Source organism: Ylistrum balloti, unplaced genomic scaffold (assembly GCF_031769215.1).
Source record: "Ylistrum balloti isolate Yb309-2 unplaced genomic scaffold, AGI_CSIRO_Ybal_v1 Utg371048, whole genome shotgun sequence".
NCBI classification, from domain to species: Eukaryota; Metazoa; Mollusca; class Bivalvia; order Pectinida; family Pectinidae; genus Ylistrum; species Ylistrum balloti.
This window is the reverse complement of record NW_026782580.1, coordinates 1,489,403-1,505,380: the sequence shown is the minus strand read 5'-3', so window position 1 is coordinate 1,505,380 and position 15,978 is coordinate 1,489,403. Positions and strand designations below refer to the sequence as shown.

Genomic DNA, 15,978 nt, shown 5'->3' with positions numbered 1-15,978 from the left:
ATCATGTACATATTAAATCATAAATACGAGACAGATTGGATAACCATGTGAGTGACACATATATAAAAATGTCTCCTAATTACTGTACATGCAATTGAAATAAATAGAAGTATATTGTGATATGACGATATTATAGTAGAGCTTTCTTTTGCGTCATTTGAACAATAATATTGTGTGAAGTCAAAGTCACAAATGAGTTTCACATGGTTTTAAACACCAATATTAATGGTTAGTTCGCAAATAAAACCGGATGACATTTCTAAATTCTGATGTAGCAGTGGGAAAATAGGGGTCCAGCAATATATAACGATTTTTACTGGGCACCAGAACATATGGAATCATAAAAGACAATGATAACAGTGACGGCGTCCTACATCTGGTTGGTCCAGCTCGACAAAAAGTGGAAACGAAAGTACTTTTCTCATCCACAAGCTAAGAACAGAAAAGCGCATGTAAATTCCTCCTCGTGTCAGAATAATACAACGTCTCATTTACATGCGTACTCCTCTGTCCGTTCACTACACTCGCGACACTGGACGTAACAACACCAATAAAACTTACAGTGACATTGGTCAGTTTTTGTGTACTGGTGGGTGTTGTAGCCCCGCCCACAACACATCAAATCACAGCCATCTGTTCCGGAAGACGTCCTGTTGCACTTCCGGCCTACCGTTCCCAAAGAACCAGTTGACGAATTAAAATCACAGTAATTTGGGGATTTCTTAAGATACACCAGATCAGAGCGGCGTGGTTTTGCATGCGCTCGCTTTGATCTTTTTAATGTCAAAAAGGTAGGTATTCGGTTCCTCGTTGCGTAATAAGGCGATACCATTTTAGATTTATTATATTTTTTGTACAAATGATCACCAATTCTCCGAAAAGATGGCAATGTTGTCCAACATGTTTTTAAAGAACAAGATCCCGATACACCGTGGCATTTACACTCTGTCCCCATCTGTTCTTTGACAGCCTGAAATAGAGAGACATTTGATGAGTTGATAAAACATAAATGTAATAAACAAGTTGTTAAATCATACTTTCTAGTAAGTCCTGATCATATTGATACTTACACAACGAAACATAGTAATAGAACAATGACTGTCGCATGAATTTAACGTGTAAATTTTGACGAAATACTACACATACATTTACCTTGTTTTAATGAGAAATCAGTTTATTATTAATATGCATCAACATGTCTTTTGTTTCAGTATGAAAGTTTTCCAGAGCAAACGAAGTAGAGTATGTATAAATTAAAATAAAAGTTTCCCTAGGGAGATAGTAAATAGTTTGATGTCTACTCTCTATTGACAGACAGCATTTTAAAACAAAACTTGTAATTTGGAGACTAACTCAAATAAATGAAAACGTGCAGAAGGAAAGTCTACAGACAGATATGTCCATTATCAGCAGAGAACTTGATCAAAATCAATCATATCGTTGTCCAGAAAGTGGGTTGTATTTTATCATTGAGTTTATTGGCAAGAGTAATTCACAAGAAATATGTATTTCTTGAATGGAGTTCCTTTATGCGTGCGTTACGCATGGAATATGACTCAGACTAGTTTCACAAAAGCCCATTCTAACCCACTCTGACAGTATGGTGAAGCTTTCTCTCGTGTGCCCCTGGGAATCCTCTCCATTTTAATGCGCCTTTTCATGTTTATAAATCATCAATGATCCTAGGATGTCTGGTCCTATAACAAACTAACCATGGAATCGGTACATGTGATGCAATTTCGTAAAAGAAACATTCGAATAAAAGTCTTCGGGGTATTGAATGGAAACTGTTTAAACTAGATAGAAAATAGTAAGATGATTTTATGGGAATTTAACAAAGTTACGGCCGCGCTGATCACTGATAGCAAAGGCATGTTTTAGGATTGTATCGTGTTTGTTTACATCCACGACAAACCCAGCAACTGCGAGGTGGAATATGTTAACGTCGGGACTTTGATTATAAGCTTGCCCAGGAGACTAGTAACTTTGTTAACGGGAACACACTGTTTGTCTGCCACAATTCGGCGTTACAAAGCACGTTTCAATCATTCTGCCACAACAATACCCAAGCGGCAAGCGCAGGGCACACCAATAATCCTTGTTCAATTTTTCTACAATTTTTAAGTAATGGAATTTGCGTTTTGTAAAAAATATTGATATGATGCATCAGACTTAATTGTTTCCTTAAATGTTTGGTGTAAGCTTTAGATATGTCTATATTTCTGTTATCATCTATTGAGGATACAGCATGCAGAAAGTCAGTGCGTCTCCACAACCTTCTGTAGCACATACATTATGGTGAAAATATCAGAATGATAAAGAAAAGACAGTTCCAAAGAATACAAATTATATGTCAGATTACGTTTATCAGTGTTATGCATACATATCAATTATTTGACATAAACTATTCAAAATGTGCAGAGTCTATTGGTGAGAAACACGTCTAGAAATGGAAAATACGGAACAGACGACATAATTCAATACTTAATTAATACATATATCAGAACAACCCGTGAAATCCAAATAAAATAAAAAAAACATCTAATCTCAATATTGAAATTTGGAATCGTACAGAAAGTACAGATTCCGTGAGACTTAGGCACTAGCTTATTCTTCGATCGCTACATTTACAGATGTAAATCTATTATATAAAAAAGTTATATGATCACGTGATAAGTGATTAAGTCAGTCCGATCTAGATCATTTTTGGCGTGTAATGTATACATTATATATTTCAAATGTTTAATATTAGGTGTTCCGGAAGAGTAAGCGTTTTCTGCTTCCAGTGCTAACATGTTTTCGACACAGTGGGTCATTCTACTAAACAGAGGATTCGAACCCATGTCCTAAATCAGAAACCTGCTTAAGAGACATATTGCGAAACAAATCTCGTGGGCAACGAGGGTGAATTCATCACAGTAAATAGTATCAATGTGGGCGAAATATAATATGTGGTGACTGAGACTAGAACGGAAAGATCTTTCCACCAACGATCGATTGAGAGCACATCCCTCTTTGATTTGAGGTATACATATATGTAATACATATCCGTTTAAATACATATACATGTAAAATACATATAAATGTAAGATAAATGCAATATACGTATACAAGTAAGATCAATTTCCATGTGCCTCTAAACGATATATACTATGCACGTAGATTGCCGTATCGATGCTGAAGGTTGCTAAAAGTGTTGGGTTCTGATATATTTTAAGCACTAACTGACAATAAACCACATTTTCAGATAATAATTTCTACACGTTAGTATTTTAACTTAGAGGCTGCATCATATTAGTTATCCTAAACTTGATGAAAAGATGTTTCTATTGACAAATTCCTGCGAAACAAAAACCAACAATAACGTAGGAAAATGTGTATCAGGTCATCAAGAACAGAGGAATAAAATTGTTTTGTTTAATAGTTTAAAAAAAGCCTTGTCCTTTTAATATAGCATACCAAAACCTTGTTGAATAAAAAAAGAACTCGACAGAGATAATAAGTTTTAGGCCAAAACAAACAGGATAGATTTGGTTCTAAGATAACACCATAATTTCATTTTTTTGAAATTCAATATGGAAGGGAGGCAGCATATTTCAAACTGACACGAACATGAAACAAGGTTAGTATAATTGTCAAAATATTTTAACCGAAGATTTTAGATTTTTCATTCTTAACACGGCAAAAGAGATAACTCAATTGCAAAAGAAGATACCGATATGTGTAGATTCAACGTAAGGTCTTGTGTAGTTGAATGGCCTTATGTGCGTGTCTAAGGCACATCAGTACTCCACGTGGTTGCTCGGGTCACGCTATTTATTAGCAGACAAATTGCAGTAAAAAGCTACCTGCAATTTTGTTAAGAATGCAGAAAAATGAACACGCGACTCGCTACGGGGATATCTACAGGCGGTGATAAGTGAGCGTACCCATCTCGTGACTAATTCAGAAGTTGAGTCCATTGATTGATTTGTGTCTGGAGAAATCTTCAAAAGCCTTGACAGAAAACACAAAGGACTTGAACAAGTTTAGTTGTGTTTATTTGGGAATCCTATTAATGAATGACACTCGGTTGAGAGGCGGTGTCAATGGTACACGCTACTGAAACTAGATTTGGTTTTTAAGTCAACTTGACAGGTTATGAAAATATATTTGCAAACTTCAAGTGTTGGAAAATAGAATTAACTGCTGAAACTGCAATTGATACCTGAGGGTAATTTAACATTACATATATAAAATATTGATAAAAACTAAATAAACGTATAAAGAAATTCGTGGTTAATCTCAATAGTTATATAAATGTTATGTAAGTGATCAATGTGACAGAGAAGACTTGTAAAAACACATTATATTATTATATTGCTCGGGAATAGGTCATTGAGTAAGTTTGTCAGTAATCTTCTCTACACTAACACAGGCCATTGTCTGTCAAAGACAATGTGGAAAGTACCTTGGTCTCATTCGCCATACGTCAAATCACTAATTAGTGTATAAGTGTCGACCACCGTCAATGAACGAAGGGCATTTAAATGTTTGTAAGTCCTCTTGTGTAATAGAACCTACCAAATGGAAACAATTTGGCTACTAACAGTATAACTGTAGTAGGAATCAAGGTTTGATACTTTTTAAGCGTGATAATCCGCCTCTGATAATTCAGAAATTTAGTTATGTGTTTGGAGTAAGCATATATTTTCTGTACGTTACTAACGTAAGATTCGTTTTGTTACATCAGATATCTAATAAAACACATGCATTTCATTTATTTTAGGAAACCAAGAGCACATGACGATTTATGTAGTTTCCGGTCGTTTAGAACGCACGGTCATTTCATGCAGTTTTGGAAAGTTAATAAACGCGGAGATTTTATTTGGTTAATAAATGTGCATTGTCATTTTATTGATTTAGGATTGTTTAAAAAATATAAGCAGTTCATTCAGTTCAAAATTGTTTTGTGTTATATTGCTTAACGTCCTATCAAAAGCTAGGATTGCAGGGCGAGTAGGAGGCTGCAATACGTTCGTGAAAACCTCCACGTGAAGTTCGAAACAAAAGCCTATCTTATAGTGCTGTCACAGTGAAGTACACAGCCGAATACAGCTAGCAGAATTGTTCAAAATACATGCATGTTAAATTCAGATTTAGGTTTAAGATAAATGAGCTCTTAAAACATTGTCTTATTCGATACAGTATTGGAATAATCAACCTATATTCATCATACTACAGAAACCGTTTCTTTCAAAAATACCTAAAACAAATATTTAGAATTAGATTTCATTCGATATTCTGTTTAATTTGATATTATACGTGCTTTCGACATTTTCAGGTATGATTTTCTCAAGCTTTATTGACTTTCATTCTAGTGCCCCCTTACAATGTACAGACTACAATAGGCCTATAACACGAAATGCGGATCGATGAAGACCATGGTGATTTTTTACGGTCGTCATATTAATCTTATTAGAAAAAATCATATAGATATATATTTGAGCTATGTGAAGATGGATGCGGTTTATGCTCGTTCGGATGTTTGGTGGTTCCATGATTGTTTAATTTGTCCTCGTTTTAGAACGAGACACTGACAACTTGGAATGACTAAGATTAAGATGATGAAGTAGAAGACGCTTATCCTTCTGGAGACAACCGGTTTTGTCCTGTGGAAGGAGTCTCCGTCCGTCTTACTTTTTTCTAGTTTCGTCAAATCCTACTTCGAGTTCTGTTGACACGGTGGTATCATCTTTGTTGTTTTTTCGACATACTGTCAGTTCTTAGAATGAAGTAGAATAGTTAACAGCTCAGCATGGGCCTCTTTGTGCCTTACAATTTATCTCCTCCTAGCACCAAGCAAAATCAACCATCTTAGATTTAGGAACATAGATGACAACATTTTAACATTATCTATACATGCTATCCTGAAAGGACTTAGGTATCATACTCATGTTATGTCAGTAAGATTTTAGCCCTTACATGATGTATTTTGAGAGCAGAATGTTGTTTCTATTTTTGTGAAAGCAACCTTGATCTTAGGAACTTATCAAAATTCTTTTGCACATATCCATGTCGTCGTGTAACATTAAAAAAGTCATTTTCACCTACACCTTAGAAATATATCACACACTTAGTGTTCATCTGCACATCAAAGTGTATCTCCATGTGTAATTTCAGAAAATTTGGCCTTATGGACGCTGATACAATCTCAAGAAACGAAAATGTTGACGGACGGACAGACGGGTAAAGGACTTCCATGCCAAGTTCACTTAGATTATATAAAACACCGATATGACGATATATAAAAATACCAGTATGGAGACGATACTTGTTTATAAACACCAGTATGAGGATGATATATAATCACCGATGTGGACTTTATACGAAAATACCGGTTTGCAATTGTGAAAATAAAGAATTCAACATACTAAGTATATAAATCAACATTACTTATTATTTTGCCAATGATTACGAAACATAATAAAACAGTATTGGGTAGTAGGATTATAATGCTTCGTACGTTTAGAGATCGCACCATGTACTCATGTTACCTAGTTCTCGGCTCAACTTGCACAAACCTTATCTAAGCACAAGGGCAAAAGTCTAGCTCTAAACTGTTGGTGAAATGTATACAATTACAAATATGAATTACCACGCGGGTGCAGCTGAATTAAGTGTTTCAACAAACACTGAAGAAGCTATTAGGTGATGAATCTTCTATTACAATGCTATACCTTCATACCATCAACCAGCTGTATCGAGCTTCATCAACCGTGAAATGTTTTAGGTCAACGGCACAGTGACAACACACTTGTCGGTATCTTTTAAACATGAAGATGATTATTAAAACTAAAAGTCCTTATCAGTGTAAATTTTATTTGAAATTTAAAAAAAAAATAAAAAAAATAAACTTTAAATGTTAGAGCTATAAATCTTACAAGTGTAACGAAGAACTCTTTGAATTAATTAACGCACGTAGGTTAGTGTTTCGTCTTATTAATGAAATGATGCGAGTAATGTTAAGTGTTAAAGGGATAAAAAAAAATGCTTGCTTTGATTTTCCTAAAAACAACATTCTACGTAGAGTCTATCTTGTAACTGAGCGAGTTTATCTTGTCTCCAACATGAGAACGATTTAGGGATCTGGAATAGCTATATTGACGTGGACGGTTACGGGATCTGGAATAGCTATATTGACGTGGACGGTTACGGGATCTGGAATAGCTATATTGACGTGGACGGTTACGGGATCTGGAATAGCTATATTGACGTGGACGGTTACGGGATCTGGAATAGCTATATTGACGTCGACGGTTACGGGATCTGGAATAGCTATATTGACGTGGACGGTTACGGGATATGGAATAGCTATATTGACGTGGACGGTTACGGGATCTGGAATAGCTATATTGACGTGGACGGTTACGGGATCTGGAATAGCTATATTGACGTGGACGGTTACGGGATCTGGAATAGCTATATTGACGTGGACGGTTTATGGGATCTGATTTGTCCATACTGACGCTGTACTGTTTTCTGGTTTATCTTGGCACATATTCAAACTTGATTGATGAACGTCAGCTGTATATATAAGTAATTATTATTTCACTTACCACACCATATCGCGGATCTAAGTAATCATGGATTTCTTCTGTATTCTTCATTTAGAACGTAAAACTATTATTATTAAATGAGACTCAAAACAGAAAAATACATGGTAATTATAAGATTCATTGAAGAATAAAGCGCCCACGCCTTTAATTTATGAACATTAGATTTACATGAGTGATCATTCACAACAGTGTAATTACGCTTTAATTTATCACGACATTTGATACAAACCTTGATGGTGATAAAAGTATAATCATTTATCTACACTCCTGTATACAGCTGGTCCGGAGTGATTATAACATTATCATTTATCTACACTGTATACAGCTGGTCCGGAGTGATTATAACACTATCATTTATCTACACTGTATACAGCTGGTCCGGATGGTCCGGAGTGATTAAAAAATATCATTTATCTACACTGTATACAGCTGGTCCGGAGTGATTAAAAAATATCATTTATCTACACTGTATACAACTGGTCCGGAGTGATTATAACATTATCATTTATCTACACTGCATACAGCTGGTCCGGAGTGATTATAACACTATCATTTATCTACACTGTATACAGCTGGTCCGGAGTGATTAAAAAATATCATTTATCTACACTGTATACAGCTGGTCCGGAGTGATTAAAAAATATCATTTATCTACACTGTATACAACTGGTCCGGAGTGATTATAACATTATCATTTATCTACACTGCATACAGCTGGTCCGGAGTGATTATAACCTTATCATTTATCTACACTGTATACAGCTGGTCTGGAGTGATTATAACATTATCATTTATCTACACTGTATACAGCTGGTCCGGAGTGATTAAAAAATATCATTTATCTACACTGTATACAGCTGGTCCGGAGTGATTATAACCTTATCATTTATCTACACTGTATACAGCTGGTCTGGAGTGATTATAACATTATCATTTATCTACACTGTATACAGCTGGTCCGGGGTGATTATAACATTATCATTTATCTACACTGTATACAGCTGGTCTGGAGTGATTATAACATTATCATTTATCTACACTGCATACAGCTGGTCCGGAGTGATTATAACCTCATCATTTATCTACACTGTATACAGCTGGTCCGGGGTGATTATAACATTATCATTTATCTACACTGTATACAGCTGGTCCGGAGTGATTATAACCTTATCATTTATCTACACTGTATACAGCTGGTCCGGAGTGAATAAACCATTATCATTTATCTACACTGCATACAGCTGGTCCGGAGTGATTATAACCTCATCATTTATCTACACTGTATACAGCTGGTCCGGAGTGATTATAACATTATCATTTATCTACACTGTATACAGCTGGTCCGGAGTGATTAAAAAATATCATTTATCTACACTGTATACAGCTGGTCCGGAGTGATTATAACATTATCAATTATCTACACTGTATACAGCTGGTCCGGAGTGATTATAACCTTATCATTTATCTACACTGTATACAGCTGGTCCGGGGTGATTATAACATTATCATTTATCTACACTGTATACAGCTGGTCCGGAGTGATTATAACATTATCAATTATCTACACTGTATACAGCTGGTCCGGAGTGATTATAACATTATCATTTATCTACACTGTATACAACTGGTCAGATGATTATAACATTATCATTTATCTACACTGTATACAGCTGGTCCGGAGTGATTATAACAGTATCATTTATCTACACTGTATATAATTGGTCCGGAGTGATTATAACATTATCATTTATCTACACTGTATACAACTGGTCAGGTGATTATAACATTATCATTTATCTACACTGTATACAGCTGGTATGTGTTATTCCTTTTGTTAGTTTGTGTGGTATGTTTGTAACTTATTTTTATTGTTGCTTACTTTAAATTAATTTCGATTGATATACTAAATGATTGAGCATATTTCCACGCTACAAACAGCCTTGTTTCCTTTATTAAGCAATCCCTCATCATGACATGGCCTTCAATCATTTGTCTACAAGATAAATAAATTTCCATGGTAGGCTTGAAGTTAAAACTGTTCATTATCATTCCAAATCTAGATATTATTTATTGTATATATTAAGTCGACAACTTTAAAACAAACGATATTTTACAAGTACAATCAAATAAACATTGGACAAATTGTTTTCTTGTGCATTCAATATTTATGAGGTCATAATAGCATTGATTTTGTGGAATTCCTTTCATCTTGTTAAAAATGAAAAAGAAAATATATGAACATTTCAAAAGCCATTTAATCAATGATCAATGTATAATGATTTACTTGGGATTTCCGTCGAAGAGTGAACTTTTATTTTTTATTTCGGCAACAAAATTCACTTTGTTGTTCATTCAAACGCGTTAAGCTTATCATTGATATTATGATACATGGTCTATAACATTCATTTCGATTTCGTTCTTTTTGAACACGATAATATAATAAAATTAATTTTAAAAAACTGATATCACATGCCATGAAAATGAAATTATACGAATTTCACTGGTTTATTCGTTCGGCCTATAACATCGGGTTCTTGTCATTTCAACACTTTCGAGTATTGAAGATGACAGATAAACTATCTTTGTCACACATCCATGCTTGCATCTGTTTCTTTTGTTATCTTAAACATGGAACGTTATAGTCGCAGTGAATTTAAGACAAAATTTGTTGAGTTTTTTTTTTTTTTTTTTTAATTTTTTATGTCATTTTTTCCACACTGAGATCATGAATCACCGACCAAATTTTCATTAATGTTTTCAAGCAAACTGAATGTAGATATCAAATACTTATAATACCTAAAACGAGATTTGAGAGTTAAACAAAATACTACATCATAATACATCAGGCTGTTGGGAGTTCGTGTCATGCGAGGAATTTCTGAACATTCATTGGTGATCAATCATATTTTAGCCATAATGACAAAAATAGAAAAAAATTGAAGCGTTGTTTAGTTTCATTGATCTAAGGCAAATACCTTAAACCTATAAGTAAAAATTCTTGGATTGAAATAGCGTTTAGATCAGAATAACTTCAAACACCAGAGATGTAATCATTCAGGTGACCGCAAAATTTCGTTAACAGTTTCACATATAGCTAATTAGCTGGAAGGATCAATGCCGCTTAGATAAAAATCTCATAAAGGGAACGAAGACCACAAAATTCGATTCAACATATAAAGTTAATGAAGGAACTCAAATAATAGTTCGAATTAAAGAACTCAATCTAATTACGAAAACAATTTGAACAATTTACTGAAGGACAATAGAGCTGAAATTTCGTTTTAATGAATTTTGAAGGTAGTGTAGCCACTTATGTCAAGTTTAAACAACTAATGACCTTGTAATGTTGGTTATAAGATATCAGAGATTGTTCCGGTCATGTACTTGTCACTCAAAACTCCTATATTCATAAAATGTTTTACATTTAATACAGATAAATATTTTGTAATGTCAGTCAGTAGTAAATGGACTAAGTTTGCTTGCAGGTGCGAAATTCATTTCTGCAAAATCATATTCACGATTACAACGTACACGATATGTATCACGAAGTACGTAAAAATGATTTTGCAGAATTATATTTATACTGTTTGCACCTGCACGAGATAAGTGTGTTATCTAAATTGGGTCTGATAGGATCTCTTATCGTTCGTATTTATGACGTTTATTAGTCTCGCTAGTGACGTAACGGAGCTACATCAGTATATAGTGTGCCAGCTATTCAAGTGTATGATTACTGGAGCTATTTTGACACATTTTAATAACCTTTCGTCAACCTTCTTTATATATTTACATTAACATGGAGATTGTTAAAATCTTTATGTTAACGAACACGTGTCGTAACCTTAGCTGGTCTAATGAAGTAAGAAGGTAGCTCGCCCTTACTAGCTGTCAATCATTCAAAAGCTGATTGCATGTTTATTAATCATTGACAATTCAAACATGTACAGGATGATGCATTGCCTCACAATTTTAAAAGGTGATTTAGTGAATTTTGTCTTTTTTTAACATAGCACAAATTCTTTCATTAAAAAAAATTGATTTCATATATTTAAATATTTAATGACGATTATTTTCTTCGCATTTGAATGATATGACCAAGGTTATTCCAGACAGTTTGTATGATCGATGCAGCCATGCTTACAAACATTAGCGACACAATGTGCCACCAGAGCGGTATCAAGATAGTTATCACACCAGTTATTTCACAACTCCGGTTATTTATTCTGTAGAACTTTCATGAAGGAGTGACTTATTTCCTACCTTAAAACAAATTATCATATTTTTTGCTTAACCTTAGTAGACTTACTAGCTGACACTTTCTGTAAAATAACAATTTATCCAAGACCAGAAACAGCTTTTTTCTCCATACATCCAAACGCGAGTTTTTGTTTGAATGTGATTATGAACTAATCATTTTCTCATGTAAGACTTATCACAAATATGATATTTGCTCGTAATATATCTCCACGCGAAAATAAAACTTCCCCAAGAAATCAGTTTTTTACAGTTTATAGCAGATTTTAAACTAGGTTCTTGATTTGAGACTCAGAAGACTGCGCGTGGATTAGACAAGAACACAGATTCGGAAAATTTTACTTCAATATCCACATTAATACAACATGTTTTCTGAAATAGCATTGTTCAACTGAAAAAAACCACCAAATACAAGTATGGCACGGAGAAACATGAATGGTGTAAGATACCGCAAGGATTATTCTTCTTGATTTAAGAAAACGTTCCCGTTATCAGCTAAACCATGTGTACATACAAAAATATTCTGTGATTTTTATGCTTTACTATATATATTTAAAGGAATCTAAGAAAAAGAACGCAGAAAAATAAAACGTCACTAACTTAACCGATTGTAGGACAATTTGCACACAAAACATAAAAAATTGTATTGTGATAGAAGCAAGCTTAAGGCCGACGAAAAACATATGTCTCTTGGCTCTTTTAACTGAAAGTGCAACCCTTATTATCAACCCAATCACAGGGAACATGAACTTGGATTTTCGAATGTCTCGGCACAACAGAGAGCTGGAACGGGTCAACATCCATCATGATCAACAAACGATATTTAATACTTTTATGGGTTTTGCGCCCTTAGATCTATAGTCTTATTACCTTTTAGGTACCTGTATGTTTGACCCAACATCAATCGATTTCATTTCGATATTCGATTTAAAATTAAGCGTAGTTTAATATATATTTCGTTTTACATAGTATTGGATGTTAACATTTAAAGAGCCTACAATCTATCATACAAATGGCCCTAGTTTCTCAAATGGGTAAGAATTGACCATCGGTTAGTGAACATTTTCAAACATCAATTAAACAGAATGGGAACATCCTTGTTCATTTTACAGTTGTAGATTTGTTGGTACAGGTAAAATTGATCTTGTCTACAACAACGTTAATAGTTAGAAATATCTTATTCACATTTACTTTTTCCAGGTTAAAAATTTGAAGGAGCAAATCGATATATTCATCAGTGTAAAAAAAAAAACAAGAAAAAATACCGACATGTAAACATAATCATAATCCAAACTCAAATTCGACGTTAATAGGGCAAAATATGGACAAAAGAGACTCCTGAAAAAGTACAAAGGGAATAATATATTTAACCATGGATTCTGTTTACGATATGAGATTCTACTATAGTTGTAAAATGTAGATTCAACCCACCATCCCTTCAAATACGATGACACATGTTAAATATGATGGGTTAGATATTGTAGAAATATTTGATTTAATGGGAAACGTCTTAACAGTTATTTCTAACGACAATTATGATAAGTCCTAACCTGTTATCCATATTCTATTATTACGTCCTTTACGGAAAGCAGGTCTCGGTGCAGAACAGAACACTGGCGTAAGGTTTGAACAGGGCTAACACAAACAGCACATTGATTGGATCTATTGTAGTAATCAAAGATATCAAAGGACTTTCTTAAATGTAACAGCCGTCACTAACTGAACTGTCAAATCAAGGTAGAAATATAGAATTGTCCAATCAAGCGAGGTCAATAGTGTCCCTTCTTTAGTAGACCACCACACAAAGGAACACTCCAATACTATCACAATAAATTAACGTACACCAATGATTGTATGTTTGTCCTGTCCCTTACCGAGTGATATAAATGTCTTTGAATGACATGTATGCCTTTCTTCCTTCAGAAAATAATCATTCTACGGCACTATTCCCATAGGTATTGGCTGGAACGCTATTGTTCTCTGATTCACAGCATTGATATAAAACTTTATTAATCCAGATAGAATGACAAGAATCAAAATTTAGAAAAAAGAAACGTAACTTAGTATTTAACTTTCATTTACGTGAGTCTTGAGGACAAAGATGACGGATAAAATCATAGAAGACAAATACATGTCTAACTTTCCTTGGTATTCAATACAGTGTTAATATTCGAAATAATTACATCTCATATGATGCAAGATCAATGCTTTATGTTGAAATATATATCTAAAACCTTAAAAAGCATTGATTCGAGCGACAGGACCTGGGTGGAACCCTTGTATATACAAGTGTAAGAGATGGACCATGTTTATAAAATAAATAAATGTCATCTCGTTTCTGATCTCACTATTATATTCTCTGAATGACAAATAGGATTTCTAAGTTAAATCGCTCTTTCATGTATCGCAATCAAAACTACTTAATGCTTCTTAATGAAATGTGATCCTAAAGCCTCCATATACTATTTCATCGGGCTTTCAAACCATCAAAATAAAATTAACCCATATTTTGCTTTGATATTTCTGAATCAAATGAAAAGACAGATCTTTTCTTGTCATTCAAACCATCACACTTTAGAAAACCATATTTTGTATACGCAGCCAATTAAATCAAAAGTGTTTTTTATGTCTATATCGTTTCACGTAAAACATACAACTGGTCATTTATCCATGTACAGTGAAAACTTTTGAAAAACACATGTACAGTAAGAACTTTTCATATACACGTGCATAGAGAAAGCCTGCCATGTACACACTATCATGTACATTGAAAACTTGTCATGCACACATATACAGAAAGAACATGTCATGTACATTGAAAACTTGTCATGCACACATATACATAGAAAACATGTCATGTACATTGAAAACTCGTCATGTACACATATACAGAAAAAATGTCATGTACATAATATCATGTACATTGAAAACTTGTCATGCACACATATACAGAAAGAACATGTCATGTACATTGAAAACTTGTCATGCACACATATACAGAAAGAACATGTTATGTACATTGAAAACTTGTTATGCACACATATACATAGAAAACATGTCATGTACATTGAAAACACGTCATGTACACATATACAGAAAAAACATGTCATGTACATTGAAAACTTGTCATGCACACATATACAGAGAAAACATGTCATGTACACAATGCCAAGTACATTGAAAACTCGTCATGTGCACATAAACAGAGAGAACATGTTCTTGTTCTTTGAAAATTTGTCATGTTACATCAATCAATTAACATTTACTTATCTTAAAATTCATGCTCATGGTTTGGTTTTCTTTTTCAATTGCTGTTTGAATTAATGAGCAGAATTATAGTTAGATATTGTGTCTATTCTATTTGTGATAAATTATCAAAATTATCACTTAGTTGATACGGTATTACGATGACGATATTACAAATATGCATTAATTACTTACAGGACGTGTTTAAATTGACAATAGGTCGTGCTAGTACATCTCCCCCTCTAGAATTTAAAATTGTTTTTCAATCTCTAGGCCACCTTCAGGCTTCATGTTTTAGACCCTTAACATCACAGGAGGAGTCCTTGAAGGACGAAACAGCTGTATGGTTTTATTCATTGTTTAGCTCTACTGTATCAATCTCTTAATTTGTATTAAATGTGTTATTCATTGGAGTGTCTTTGGTACAATGTTCGAGGCCTTTTAGTACAAATTGCTTCCTCTTCACTCTCGCACTGAAAAAGCACATTTTAAACTTCACGAAACCTCAAAACATATCTGAACAATTTACTCTAAAAAACCCATTGATATTGCATAATGAGATATTCAACAGTGGTAAATGGATTTCTCAAAACAGGAGTGTTATTAAGGAAAGCTTACTATAGTAAGTCAAACTAATGTACATTCCACTACATTACATTTATCTGATTATAGAAGCTTTCTTTTATTGTGACATTGTGATAATTAAGGAAATCTCTCATTATCGTGAAATAACGATAATTTAGGACTCCTAGGGTTTAATGATTAAAAAGTAGTCCTGTTCGTAAGGAGACCGAAGTTATAAGACATGCAATCAAGGAAACAGAACGTTAATCAATTCTTATCACTATCAATCGATCTTCGCCCTCGATTTTATTGTCTA

At 33.9% G+C, this 15,978-nt stretch overlaps 1 protein-coding gene across 1 annotated transcript in view; it reads right to left on the bottom strand.

Moving 5' to 3' along the window:
- Nucleotides 1-458: 458 nt before the first annotated feature.
- The window catches only part of LOC132560323 (protein Wnt-7b-like), a 106,759-nt gene continuing 91,239 nt past the window's right edge, over nucleotides 459-15,978 (bottom strand). The window contains exon 4 of the mRNA XM_060224996.1: nucleotides 459-970. Within this exon, the coding sequence (XP_060080979.1) occupies nucleotides 488-970 (483 nt within the window). The 3' untranslated portion in view covers nucleotides 459-487. The remainder of the gene's footprint in view (nucleotides 971-15,978) is intronic.